This window comes from Sander lucioperca, chromosome 20, assembly GCF_008315115.2.
Source record: "Sander lucioperca isolate FBNREF2018 chromosome 20, SLUC_FBN_1.2, whole genome shotgun sequence".
In the NCBI taxonomy this organism is placed as follows: domain Eukaryota; kingdom Metazoa; phylum Chordata; class Actinopteri; order Perciformes; family Percidae; genus Sander; species Sander lucioperca.
The window spans coordinates 18128255-18142832 of NC_050192.1; the positions used below are offsets into that span (position 1 = coordinate 18128255).

General features: G+C 38.9%; 2 protein-coding genes across 10 annotated transcripts in view; both read right to left on the bottom strand.

Moving 5' to 3' along the window:
- Positions 1 to 495: 495 nt before the first annotated feature.
- LOC118494034 (ATP-sensitive inward rectifier potassium channel 8-like) lies at positions 496 to 1132 on the bottom strand. Its single transcript, XM_035996385.1, has one exon. The coding sequence runs from the start codon at positions 868 to 870 to the stop codon at positions 496 to 498; it is 375 nt and encodes a 124-aa protein (XP_035852278.1). The 5' UTR covers positions 871 to 1132.
- Positions 1133 to 9435: 8303 nt separating this feature from the next.
- The window catches only part of abcc9 (ATP-binding cassette, sub-family C (CFTR/MRP), member 9), a 99046-nt gene continuing 93903 nt past the window's right edge, over positions 9436 to 14578 (bottom strand). For 6 of the 9 annotated variants that reach the window (XM_031300304.2, XM_035996138.1, XM_031300307.2 and 3 more), the window contains 2 exons: positions 12642 to 12704; positions 9436 to 9976 (listed from right to left, as the gene is read on the bottom strand). In XM_031300304.2, the coding sequence (XP_031156164.1) occupies positions 9839 to 9976; positions 12642 to 12704 (201 nt within the window). In that variant the 3' untranslated portion in view covers positions 9436 to 9838. Of the gene's footprint in view, positions 9977 to 11675; positions 11963 to 12641; positions 12705 to 14578 lie in introns of all 9 variants that reach the window. The other 3 variants (XR_004105060.2, XR_004105059.2, XM_031300309.2) reach the window with 2 other exon arrangements.

The following is a 14578-nucleotide window of genomic DNA, read 5'->3' on the forward strand; positions in this document are numbered from 1 at the left end:
GCCCTCAGAGGTTAAACTCTAACAGAGTAGAACTAATATCTAGAAATGTGAGACGTAGCCACCAAGAGGACCATTTAGCAACATATTGCACGTTAGCCAATGTGTTGAGGGTTCATGTACTGCAGGTTTACTGAGAAAAAAAGGCTCACTTCACTCAAAACCATTTTATTATCATTTCAAGTGTAAAAACCAAAAAAGATAGGCACACAATATACTTTGCGATGGGTTTAAAAAGTTGTGGATATACAGAATGTACACTTAGGCCAGAGAGAGTGAGAGAGAGAGAGAGAGAGAGAGACAGAGAGAGAGTGAGAGAGAGTGAGAGAGAGAGAGAGAGAGTGAGAGAGAGACAGAGAGAGAGAGTGAGAGAGAGTGAGAGAGAGAGAGAGAGAGTTTTAGTAACCGCAAAAAAACATGTGCGTCAAACACACTTTAATAATAATAATAATAATAATAATTGTAATTTGTACTTTAATAATAGGTATCGACACTGTCTTACTTGTCTCCGGTGACGCACTGGGTCCTGTTGTGCCGCCCCAGGTCCAGCTCCCGGTCCCGTTCCTGGCCCAGGTCTCCGTGCGCGAACGCCACCAGCCACCAGCTCATGGCGAACAGCAGCCAGCTGCTGACGAACGTCGTGGTGAAGATGACCAGCGTGAAGCGCCATTTTAGGTCCACCAGCGTGGTGAAGACGTCCTGCAGGAATCGGCCCTGCTCGCGGATGTTCTTGTGCGCCAAGTTGCACGAGCCGTTTTTGGCGATGAAGCGCGCCTTGTTCACGCGGTCCCTGAACACCGGCTTGCGGGGCATCCGGGAGGCGAGCCCCGGCACACCGAACTCCTCCGGGATGATGCTTTTCCTCGCCAACATCTTTTCTGCTGCTGATGATCGAAAAAGAAGAAAAAAAGAAGAAACGTCAAAGCTTTTTAGTCCGTCTTCAGTGCGTCTTTTACGCGCGGATCAAACATGTCCACCTGCAGGAAAAACGGCTCAGAGACGCAGCAACTCTTCTCCTTGTGTGGACACTTAGAGGATGTTTCTCTGCTCAGCTCCTCTGAGGGCTGGGACGCTCTCCTCTCTCCTGTTGACGTAGTCCAACTTCTAGAGTCCAGACCCGCTCAGACCAGGCTGCTGCTGCTTTCATGGACAGCTCAGGGACCGTCGGAAAACACGACATTACTACTGATTTTTCTGTACTGAAAATACTTTGTCATAAATTTCATGAATCGTACTATGACATTTTTTTCTGCATACTATAGTATGACTTTTATTTTTCGACTTAGCCTATTATACTTTGACTTTTTTAATTACTTTTTTCGACTTACTATACTATGACTTTTTTTTATTTTTTACTTTTTTCGACATACATTCCATGAATCGTCGTCATTGTTAATAGTAACAGTTGTATATTCGACTCATCTCGTGACTCCATTAGAAACATCTGGAGTTAAAGGAATAGTTCTACATTTTGGGAAATAATACGCCTCTTTCTTTCTTGCGGACGGTTAGATGTCTGTAGATATTTCAAGTCAAACGATCCCCAATAAGAAAATGTATTCATGTCTGAACACAATGCACATCACTTTTAACTAGTGTCGTAAACAAAGTCTCCCTGACTTTAAACATTCATTAAACCCCTTCATTATGAATGTCAGATGATCCAATCCAGTTCTTTTAGACTTCAAAGGACTACTTTAACACACATTTCCACATTCCTGTCACTCTTATAAACTTTAAATTGTTTAAGTTGTAGAAAACAAAGGCTCCTGTGAGTCTATCACAATCATTAGAGCACATTTGGACCTTGTTATGTTCTATTATCATAGTTTAATTCACTATTTTGTGTCGAAAAATGAACCTGAAGTGTTCCTTTCAGAGTGTCTTTCTATTGTCTCAAGGCATACAGGATTTAGTTAAGGTCCCATAGCAGAGCTAATGGACCTACAACAACTTTTTCTGGCCTATGACATATGAAATAATAACTTAAACTTTACTTTTCTCTTTTTTAATTCACAGCTGCAATCAAGCTTAATAGGCTAGGTTTACTCTGAAGATTATTTTTAAGTCAGTTTTTTCCTCTTTCTCAAAGAGTGTCAGATCATTCAGAACAATATTCTTAAATAAAAACTGTACAATTAATGCAGAATGATTAAAAAATTACACAAGATATGGGAATAGTTTCCAGGCAAGCTAAATATTAGCCCACTCAAATAAAAAACGCTTTAAAACAAACAAATGACCATGTTGTACAATTATACATCTTGACTGAGTTGTAAATACACCTGACTAATTGTAATACAAAAACACAGAGGGGTTAAATGAAGAGCAGTTTCTAATTCTGCTGTCTGATGTTAGAAAAAGAAATGTAACAGCCTGAAAAAAATAATGGCGCTTTTTGGCACAAACGAGTATGTTTGACTGTGAACAGTCATTTTATTTTTTTATTTCCTGGACAACACTCCTACTTAAAAAGTGATTACAAAATTTGGTAACACTTTACTTGAAGGTATCGACATAATCGTGACATGACACTGTCATAACTATGACATGACACTGTCATGAACTTGTCATAAACGTCATAAACAAGTCATAAACGTTTTTGACTTCTGTCATTAAGTGTCATTCGGTTTTTGTCATGACAAGTTGACATTGTTTGGGTTGTATTGATTATGACAACTTGACATTAATCAAAGTGACATTACCAGAAGTTGGCTTGGTCATGACAAGTTGACATTAAATTGGTTTGGGATGTCTTTGTCATGACAACTTGACATAATGTCATCCTGTTTAATGTCAAGTTGTCTTAATAAGGACACTCCAAATAAATTTAATGTCAAGTTGTCATGACAAAGACACACAAAAACCGAATGACACTTAATGACAGAAGTCATAAATGTTTGACTTGTTTATAACGTTTATGACACGTTCATGACAGTGTCATATCATAGTTATAATAGTGTCATGTCACGATTATGTCGATACCTTCAAGTGTTACCCAAAATTTCATTTTAGACATTTATTTATATTTATATCCTATATTACGCTACTTTTGTGAACCCAAGACTTTATTCATTTTGAGCACCAAAACTATTGAGTGTAGGTATGTATGTATATCTGGAACACATTTGGGCTTCACTGGACAGAAAGCTGAGTTTGTTCTGAACATTTTCATATGAAGCACATTGGTATCAGGCTATATGCAGGGGTGGCCTAAAGGTTAGAGAAGCGAGCTTGTGACTGGGAGGTCGTCGGTTCAATCCCCAGACCGACAGGATGAAATCTGGGTGGGGAAAGTGAAAGTTTGTCCCTCCCTCATTACCATCACCACTGAGGTGCCCTTGAGCAAGGCCCTTAACCTCCAACCGCTCCAGTGGAGCTGCTCAGTGGCCAGCAGATCAGACTGTACTGGTCAGCTTCCAGGTATGAATGTGGAACTGTATGAATGTAATCAGAAGAGAGGCTTCCTCTCAGTGAACCTTCCCTGAATAAATAAAAGTAAAATATATATACTGTATATATAATTAAAAGGAGAATTTAAGAAGATATGTGAAATGCCCTTCGCCCTCAGAGGGTTAAACTCTAAACAGAGTAGAACTAATATCTAGAAATGTGAGACGTAGCCACCAAGAGGAGCCATTTAGCAACATATTGCACGTTAGCCAATGTGTTGAGGGTTCATGTACTGCAGGTTTACTGAGAAAAAAAGGCTCACTTCACTCAAAACCATTTTATTATCATTTCAAGTGTAAAAACCAAAAAAAGATAGGCACACAATAATACTTTGCGATGGGTTTAAAAAAGTTGTGGATATACAGAATGTACACTTAGGCCTACATACATTTAGACTTTAAAAAACCTGCACTTTAACAGTCAAATGTGCATTTATGAGAGCAGTCTGATAATACAGTATGTGTAATGTTCACTCTGTGTTACATGCATATAGACAGTCAACCCTAAATCAACCCACATTTGTGCTGTATTTAAAATATGAAGTACTAAGTCTCTTTAAAATGTAAAAAAAAAAAAAACAACTGTAACATGAAACAATTGTACTGACAAATGTGTTCATTAAAATAGTTAAATCTGTCTCCTCTGTGTCCTAACACGGTATAAAAGTTAATAACTTGTCTTTGCATCTATTTGTCTGTTTTTGCACCGACGTTGTCTCAAAGACAAATTATGGTTTGGGTTGCGAAGAATTTACAAGGCAGTGGTCTGTCAGCTTCAAGTCCAGACACGCACGCCCACACACACAGTAAAAACTAAAAAGATTTATGAAACGTGCTTGTGTGGCTGAGCTGAATGAGGATCAAAGAACACTCAGTCATTAAAGGGTGACTACTGATTTTTTCAATCTGGACCCTATTTTCCTATGGTTTTGTGTCTAAGTGACTGATGGGAACAACAATCTTTGACATTGGTCCAGTGTTAAGCATGACCGTTGCTGTCGGCAGTCAGCGAAACAAGCTACAATGTAAGTTAATAGGGCAATTGTTAATTAATACCGAATTACTGGAATTGTTGGGTCTTTGTAAGTTATAGAGTGTGGTCTAGACCTACTCTATCTGTTAAGTGTCTCGAGATAACTCCTGTTATGATTTGATACTATGAATAAAATTTAATTGAATTGTACAGCTTGTATTTATGTTCACAAAAGGGCTCGTTTTGACACTGACAGGCTCAGATTAATATTCTAAGTGTCTGACAACATTTTGGAAAGGACTTCTAAGGAGGTCGACCTTTCTGTTAAAGAGTAAGATTTTTTTAAACATAAAAACATTCGCAAAATTGCGTTCGCTAAAGCCACCAGACTCCATGTTAATAAACAGTAATTTTAGCATTGTAAAATGCACTTCATTCAAAGTCGACAGAAACAAAATAAAACTATAAAAAGCCGTTTTGGGTCGTCTTTTCCACTTTTCCAACCATCACAACTCTAATTTTGGTTGAAATAAACCCATAGTTTACCGATTTACATGTGAAAATATGTAGGCTCTATTCAGGCTACAAATATTGTTTTTTTAAATGGAGTCTGGTGTGTTTAGCGCTAGTGATCTCAGAGCTGTTTCTGGTTGAATAGAAAGGTCTCAAAGAGGTTTTAAAGGTCTGTCTCTGTAGGGATCCTTTCCATAATGTTGTCAGACACTTAGAATAATAATCTGAGCCTGTCAGTGGCAAAATGAGCACTTTTAGTAAACCAAATTGACAATGCACATTTGCCCCATAGGGTTAAATTTCAGCCCGGTTCATGGCTGCCGGTTACAGTGTTCTCGCTTAGTACTGGACCGATGCCAAAGATTGTTGTTCCTATAAGTCACTTACACACAGAAACATAGGAACATAGGGTCCAGGTTGAACAAAATGATATTACCCTTTAAGAGAGAAGGTGGAGGAGGAGGCGTAGGAGTAACTGCAGAGACAGAAGATGTACGAGTGAAAACACACGTTAAAGAATGAGTTTGTGTCAAGTGGCAACCTCTTGAGATGAAACATCTGCGAGTACAAAATCTCCAAAAAATAAAATAGAACAAAAACAAATGCTGAAATTCTTGCAAAAGAATCTATTTGGCATTTAGACTGTACAGTACAATGCTGTTTTGAATCTCATTTAAAAGTGAGTATAATGAATCCCAATAATACAAAAAGGGACAATAGCACCGCTCCCTCAGAGACAGGACGAGTGATTCTAGAAAAACTCCAACATCAACAGGCTGAACTGCGAGTCTATAAAATGTGAAATGCAAATATATATATTTTTTTATTTGCAGTTTTCTCATTATTTTATTCAGAAGCACAAACATATGTTGAATGCAGCATGCTGGCTGCTAATGGAAAATAAAGAGAGGATTGTAAACTAATCTTAGCCAGAGACTGCGGTCGACTCTTTATAAAAACATAAACTGGGAATATACATTTATTACATAATAGTAGTCTGTCACAGGCGTAACTTTGGGTTCAACATTGGGGAATTTGAGATCTCTACTTTTGAGCAAAATTGAAATTTTGGTCATCAAATACTTCATTTTCTGCATTCTGGTGAATTTTTCTGCAACAATTTGTGCCTTTTCTGCATCAAGTTATGATGCAAATGTCTTTATTTGTGGAAAGGAAATCATAATAGGTTTTTCGGGTGGGTTGTGCTGGCCAGTTTTGATTATTGGCTAAATTTACAGTAAATTACGCCTATGAGTCTGGTACATTAACAGCATTGTCGTTTATAAACTTTAATTTTTGAACAGATTACAAAAACAAGATATCGCGTGTTAATGGAGAGCTTTAAAGGTGCTGCTGGGTCATTTTTTGTTACCGCTGCACGGAGGCAGGCTAGCAGTTTCTACCTGTAACCAGTCTTTATGCTAAGCTAAGCTAATCAGATGTTGGCTGTAGCTTCCGATATGAGAGTGGTATCATCTCTCCGCCAGAGAGGGAAAAAAAGTATATTTTCCAAAATGTCAAACTATTGCTTTAAAGGAATAATTACCTCTATGTTTTTATAATGTGATTATAATCCCAATATGAGTTATTGAAGTCAACATGCTGTTTACTGTTTGCAAAGACGACTCCCAGCACTTGGTCGGGAATAAAAACCCTCCCAATTGTATCATCAGTTCCCAGGGAACATAGCAGTAAAAAATGATCCAATCAGTGAGCTTTAACATCTGTTATCTGATTGTTTTGGCCCCTTGGGAGGTGTGGGTGGGTGGTATGGGGTGGGGGGGAACAAGCTGAACACACAATTGACATGTTATCGTTAAAAGTTGTTATGGTGACTGTAGTCTCGCAAATCTAGACCTATCTCCACAGCGCTAAGTCTGGCTGCTCCCGTTCTCATTCTGCTAAAGGAGAAAGAACGCTCTGGCCTGTTTGTAATTCTTTGAACCAATCCCAATCATCTTGGGTTAAATCCCCACAAAAGATATAGGGCCGGGACGATATGCTCCCGAATCTATTCTTTCACGATACGTGGGCTCCGATTGGATTTGTTTTACGATTTTCATTTATTGCGATTCTAGAAGTATTGCGGTTCGACAGTATTGAGTATTGCTATTTTCTTTTCCTTCTTTAACAAAAAACTAAAGTTGAATAATACACTTCTAGAGACATTTCTAAAAACTAATTGTTATCTAAAAAGAATGCACATCACATGTCTGTCAGTCAGTCTGACATTTATTTCATCTGTAAAGAAGAACATAGTCTATATCCTTCGCATTCCACTTCTGGGATTGCTCTGTTGCTGCAGGAAATTCCGCCAGATGCATGTATTTTCCGTTTACTTGGTCAGGTGCCTTTGGTGTTTGTTATCAACGCTAAAAGTCTCATTTAGCGTCATATCTAAACGCGCTTTATCTAAACACGCTGGGTTGGGACTATTGGTGTCACTTTTGATGCTCTGGGTCAGGATGTAGGTGTAACTGGCATGCGGTGCAAGAACGGGTCAGTTAAGTTTAGGAAAAGATTGTAGGTGGGCTTATAAAAGGTACGTTTCCGTGACACTCGGGACACGAACAGGACAGTTAGGTTTAGGAAAAGAAGAACGGGACAGTTAAGTTTAGGAGAAGATGGTGGGTGGGGTTATAAAATGTACGTTTCAGTGACACGCGGGACACGAACCCCGGTCTCCGGTATGAAAAGTCCTGTGTTGTTAGATCGTTTGATTCTGACTCTATTCGGAAATTTTCAACTGCAACTCTTCAGTATTTCAGAAATCCCTATCAGTCCACAATAACAATTACACATCTCTGCAGTCAATGGGAGCTCATGTTGGGCGTCTATTGTCCCCGAGGATAACATGTTCAGCAAAGCAAGACCGCAGACAGACAGCGGGTTCACCGGCTTCAGCCTGAGCCGCGACACCCTACAGTGTTTGTACTAGTGTAGGTAGAGAAATACAACTGATAGAGGAAAGGTGGAAGTATACCACAAATAAATATCCAACTTTTGCAAATTTAAATTGCTTTTCAACTCAGATTTAATCACATTGAACTCAGGTGTTTTTACTCTAGGTGTTTATTAGGGACAGGGACGTAACTTTGGTTTCAACATTTGGGGTGTGAAGGGGTTGACATCTCCAACAATCTAGGGAGGTCCCGGGGCATGCATGTATTTAAAAAAAGCGACAAAAACATCGAAAACATTTGTTGAAAAAATTAACTCGAAAAAACGTCAAAAGGTGACAAATGTCTGAAAAAGCAACAATTTGTTTTAAAACAAGATGAAAAAAATTGTCAAAAACACTTGAAAAAGGCGACAAAAAAGCGACAAAAACATCAAAAAGGAACAAAAACTTCAGAAAAAGCCCAAGTTTTGATTATAGTGTGGGTTGTAAGCATAAATGATGCCTATGATTAGGGATAATTTCTGAGATTGTTTTGTTTACTTTAATATATCTTTCTCTACAGCTTCCAAATTTGAAAACATAAAATATGATAATTTCGAAATCCCAATTAAACATGAAAAGTTTGGTTAAATGGACACGGTGCGTTTTGTCAGTCACTTTGCTAACTCTGTACCTGATGAAGAGCCAGTTTGGCTTGTGCTTTTTCTAAATGTAATAAAGTAAAAAAAAAAAAGTTTATTATCTAATCTTTTTGCTTCTGTGCTGTGTCTTGCGTTGTGCTAAGTTCAGCTTTGCTTGTGTTGTCTTTCTTTTTCTTTTGCCCTGTCCCCTTTCATATATAAACTGAACTGAATCAAATCTTTGGGAAGTTCAAATCAAGCTTTTTGTCTGTGTGAAAAAGCAAATGTTGGATTGGTTTCTGGTATGTTTCCGCCCTCTTTACACCAAAGTTGGTTGCTGACTGGCCGGACACGCTCATGATGTTCATTCTAATTGTGGCAACTTTGCTGCTGCATCAAAGACGTCTGCTGATCTCGTCCCAAGGAAATGTTTGCCAAAATTGGGAAAAGACACACAGATCGACATCCTGGTAGGAAACTCCAAGAAGGACGAAGACATTGTTAAGTCTTTCCAGTGAGAGATTGCACAATGCATTCATGCACGCAGAGCACAGGAACAACTGGCCAAAGCCAACATTCAGATATTTAAAAAAAAAAAAGGATTTTAAATACAAATTTCTCCCTTCCTTATTATTGCATAATACAAGGAAAAAAAACGATACGTGTTGTGCATATGTTTAAAATAAATGTAAGAAATACTTTTAAGATTATTTAAGGCTTTTGAAATTCTATCCATTTAAAATTATCCTTAAAACAACCTAAACAGCTAAATCTAAATCTGATAAACAACTCTTCAGTATAAATGACCAAGTCCATACAGATACAGTGATTCATTCTAAACTCTGCACTTTTCACTGCCTTGAAACGCCTGAAATAAAAACTAAACTGTATTTGCTTCTTCTCTCAACATTTAGCAATGACTTAACACACCTGTGATTGATTTTCAAATGAAAATCAATCAACCCCCAAAAAAAAAGGATCAGTAATCCAAGAATTTCTCCATTGTTTAACGTAGTGAAAAAGTTTCCGGATATGTGTAGTTGCTAATTTCCATTCTAATAATTGGATCAAGTGATTGATTTATCATTTAAACTATATATGGTGTTTCTACATTTAAAAAAAAAAATGGCTGACTGACTGAATGATTCAAGTACAATTTTTCAAATATATATATATCATCTGGTGATCGATAGTGTTTCTGGATCTGGTTTTTCTGTTAAATACACAGATGAGTTGCTTGTTAAAGACAAACATTATTGGCTTCACTGGAGTGTTGTAGTGTCACAGAGCTCTGTCCGCCTCATTAAGAAAACAAAAAAAGCAGATCCAACCAACTGATCGGTCTGTCAGTTGCTGGCCGTTGGCTGACTGACTTGTGTGTCTACATGTCAGCCCTGACGAAGGAAGCGAACATCCCATCCTCCTGCTCCAAAAGAGTCTCGGGTTTGTCGTACTCCAAAATGTTCCCTCGCTTCATCACGATGACCAGATCGGCTGTTAGGATGGTGTGGACGCGGTGCTGGAAACACAAAGCAACGACGCCAGTTAGGTTCTGGAAAAGTGGTAATGTCAAGAAACTTATTACAGTGATTGATTCTTCAACTCTTAAAGCTTTGTACATTGATTTGATGTTGGTGGTTTTCAGTTCTATGCATATTTTTACAGTTCCAAAATAAAAACAACAAATGATCAAATTGAATGACTTTGTAGACAGTGCCTATTTAAACAGACGTTATAAAAGTGTGTCATACAACTAGTGCTTACTGAAGCTGCCTCCTAAATATGCTGCAATTAAAATAAAGACTGAAATACAGTAATTAGAGGTCAAAAAACTGTCCAGATAAATGATATTACGATGGGATCTCTGTTTGTTTGCAGATGATGTTGCCCTTTATGCTTCATGAGACTCGTAATGTGAGGTTAAAGCCCCTTTTAAACATGCACTGCAACCCCAAACTTATCTACCCATTAAGCATAATTTATGCTTCTGCGTTAAAACGACGCCGTGGTTAAGTACTGTAGGTACGTGGAGATACAGACCCTACGTCGTAGCCTGACATGCACCTCTCGAAAAATTTAACTACATGTCGCAGCGACACACGTCGCTCAGCCGTGGCTTGGTAGTGTTGCATTTCCCCCCGACTCATTTCCTGGTTCTCCTTCTCCATTAACAACATGAAATCAAGGAGAGGGTTAACTTTTCCTGCTACAGATTCCCCACCGTGGTCAGAAAGCACAGGGGAGACACTTTGTTTCTCTCACTAGGACTCTAGAGTCGCTACTCGCTCCGAAGCTAATCGCCGTCACTCTCTTACTCGTTCTACCATACACTCCCCATGACACACACACATAGCCGGCCCTGCTAAAGAGATCGACGCACACACCAACGCACAAGTATAAACTTCAGGCCACTTACGTAGGCTACAGCAAAAGCTCTGTGTGAGGCCTCCGCAGGACCATAAACCATGCTTTACCCAGAGGAGCTACATGGGTGAATGCAAATGTCTGAATCAGTAGGATCGGACATTAAACTGACTCCACTCCGCCAGCTCCCTAGTACAAAGTCTGTGTAATGTCCAATTGAACCCATGTGTTAACCGAGCAGGTCATTGTGCTGCGTGAAAGGGGAAGAAAACAAACACGAAGACACCAGCACAAAATGTCTTACTGGAGAGACAACAAGATTCAGGAACTTCTGTCAGTCAGGGCTGGTTGCCGAAATTGTCAGACAAATTCAGGGAACAGGCAAGACACGCAGTTATTCATGACAACATTATGAACGGGCTATGTGAACGTGGTGTAATCCGCGTCATGTCCTGCCTCCTGCATGCTCTACCCGGGCGCCACCCCTCGCCTAAACCAAACGGTGTAGAGTATTTCCAGTAAGTGAGAATGCATCTGACACGGACAATCTCCTGTTGTGTTCTACGTGTGAGAAAGGTTCCTATGAGAAAACAGCTTCAGTTTAACACTGCTGGGACGAGGATCAGCAATTTATACTTTAAATATACTTTATACTTTGTGGTCTTACACCTTAACCCAAACAAGTGGCATGATGGTAATTTCCACATGCTCTGAGTACTGAAAGCACTGAAGGTTGTTTTAAATCCTAACACTGAAAGCGATATTGCAAAACTGCAGGGCGTGGCCAAATTGCACTTCATGTCCATGAAACGTCTATGAAAAGAGCGTGCAGTAGTTTTGATTTTGATACCAACCAGGCTGTCAGTGGCAGAAAGGCTTCAGCAGACCCAGACTCCAGCTCTGACTCAGCCAGGAAAAGGAGGACAATTCAGGAAAGGTGGGAGAAAATGGAAGAAAGAGAGAAGAACCAGGCAGAGCCAAAGTGGTCTGTGCTGATCCGGGTCTACTTGTGAGTCCTCACTAGCACACTGAAGAGGCTATCCTCCTGCGCTAGCAGGTTGGGACCTGAGTCACTTTCCACCAAGATCCCCGAGGAGAAGACCAACACCTGCTCGGCGTCCAAGATGGAGGACACGCGGTGCTGGTGTCAGGATGGAGGGGGCAGAGAGGAGGATGAGAGAGAGAGAGAGAGAGAGAGAGAGAGAAAGTGGAAGGGAGGATAGGAGATAAAGAAAAAAGTGCAGAAGGACAGAAAAGTGAGACCACAGAAAAGGAAAAGATGAGTAAAAAAGGGGAGGAGAAGAAGTGAGGATGAAGGGGAATAGATGTGCAATACAAATAAAAAGAGCAAATAGAAAGTATAGAAATAAAAGAGAAGAAAGGGAAATGGTTAAGAAGGAAAAGGATAGGAGGAAGTATGGTGGGTGGGAGAAAGCATAAAGCCAGAGGACAAGACAGTACCACAGAGGGAGAAAATGAAAGCAGATAAGTGAAAGAGGCAAAGGCAAAGAGGACTGACTTCACATCAAAGACTATTGATATTAACTATATTAGATACTGTGTGGAAAATCACTTAGTGTGAAAAGGGAAAGGGTGCAGGAAAGGCGTCCTCGAGGAAAATATGATGCTATAGATGCACATGAAGCGCAAAGAAAAGGAGCCCTATTTCTGCATCCATCAGCACTGAGCAAACCGTGATCCACAGCTAGCCGTTTGTTGATAATCCAAATGTAGTCCAACGGTTCAAATAATCCTCGTGGTTCGACTTTCAACAACAAAATCAACCGGAGAATGACAGACGGACGGACGGATGGACTTACTGCGATTGTAACGACTGTTCGGTCTGCAAATGCAGTCATCACAACTTTCTGTAAGATGTTCTCCTGCAGGGAAGAAAAGAGATGTTGGAGTTTTTTTATTTTGAAATGGAAGAATACATTTGTTTGTCCCAGAAAGAAAGAGTCTACGTTTAAACATTTCTTTTCTATTTCTATTTGTTAAAAGCACTTTCCATGTGTTTTTTATGGTGTCAGTGTCATTTCAGATTTGTAATGTTCTTTTAAAAAAATAAACTTTCTATTTGAGATTTTCTTTCTTATATTTAATTCTATAACCAGTGGTGGAAGAAGTATTCAGATGCTTTTACTTAAGTAAAGATAGCAATACTAGACCAAGTATGTAAATATTATCAGCTAAATGTACTTAAAAGTCAAATGTAAAAGTACTTATATAATGTAAAATGACCCCTTTTGTTGTGTTTAATTAGTATATATTGTATTACTGTATTATTATTACTTGTGCATTAATGTCTGAGTAGCATTTTACTGCTGTAGTTGGACTATTTTTTATACTGTTGGATAGTATAATATATTGTATGCACAAAACATATAATGGACTTGATGTAATGTTTTCATGTTTTGTAAGTTAATTTTATGTTTTGCACATAAAATCTTAAGTCTGCAAAGTAACAAGTAACTAAAGCTGTCAGATAAATGAATGGGAGTAAAAGTATGAACTAGCAGTACATGCAAATACTCAAGTAAAGTAGCTCAAATGTGTACATAAGTACACAATACTACCTGAGTAAATGTACTTAGCTACGTTCCACCCCTGTGTCTATAACTGAGAAATGAGTATATATGAATTAGTAATGGGGCTGCACGATATGAGGAAAATATGTTATTGCGATTATTTTTGACCGTCAGGCAATATGATTCACAATACTGGAGGGAATGATCTTTTTTTTTTCATCGTTCTGATTTTCATTTGAAATATATCTTAAAAGTAAACATTTTTTAAATGATTATAGTGTGATTTTTGGCGAGGCTCTGTACAAAACAAAGATTTTTTCCTTTAGTCTGTAGGACAGGATTTGTAGGCCGGGACATCTCTGCAGCACCACAATACTTCATTTAGAATAGTTTGACACATATTTTGCCTTTAACAAATATTGCGCCCCCCCTCCCGCCCACCCTGTGATTTGGATATTGCACCCGTCCATACTGCAATTTCGATAAAATTGCGATTAATTGTGCAGCCCTACATTAGTGAACTGGATGAGATTATACAAGCCCAAAGACACATATCAGTGTTTTTCCTAGGTTTGGGAAAGACTTCGGTGCACGTAATTGGCGGGGGGTTAATAGGTCCTTTCTCAAAAAAGAAAATGACATTATTTAATAAAAGAAATATGCAATTTCACATCATTTTGGACCATTATTATTACAATATCAGTGTCTGAAACTCTGAAAAAAAGCTAGAGCAGATAATAAATAACCCTCACAAAGCTTAAAGATAAAACTTGCTGAAGAAGTCCACTGGGGACAAACTACAATCATTAGATCTGAGAAAAGTCATTTAGGGACCGTTCGGTATTTATGGAATGGACCACCGGAGGAAAATAGGGGAGGGTCATGTCTTTTTATTTTTTGTTGAGGGGAGGGTCATCCAACATTTTTTAGTCTGGGTGGGGGGGTCACCCAACTTTTTTATTCATGAAAAGAGCAAAATTTCAAAGTGGCTTGTTTGGTGCATATTTATCCATGTAGCTCTCAGTCTCGGCCCCCTAGCAGATGGTCTGACCGCATACGCGGAGATGGCTGGGGGGGCAGGAGGAGTCACTGGTGGCTCAAACGGGTAATTGCACTGTTTAAAAAATGAGTGGAATAATTACGTCTGGTATGACCAGACATTTTATAACTATCTTAAATAACACAAAACAACTAAATGGTGGTAGGTAATACATCAGAGTTCATAT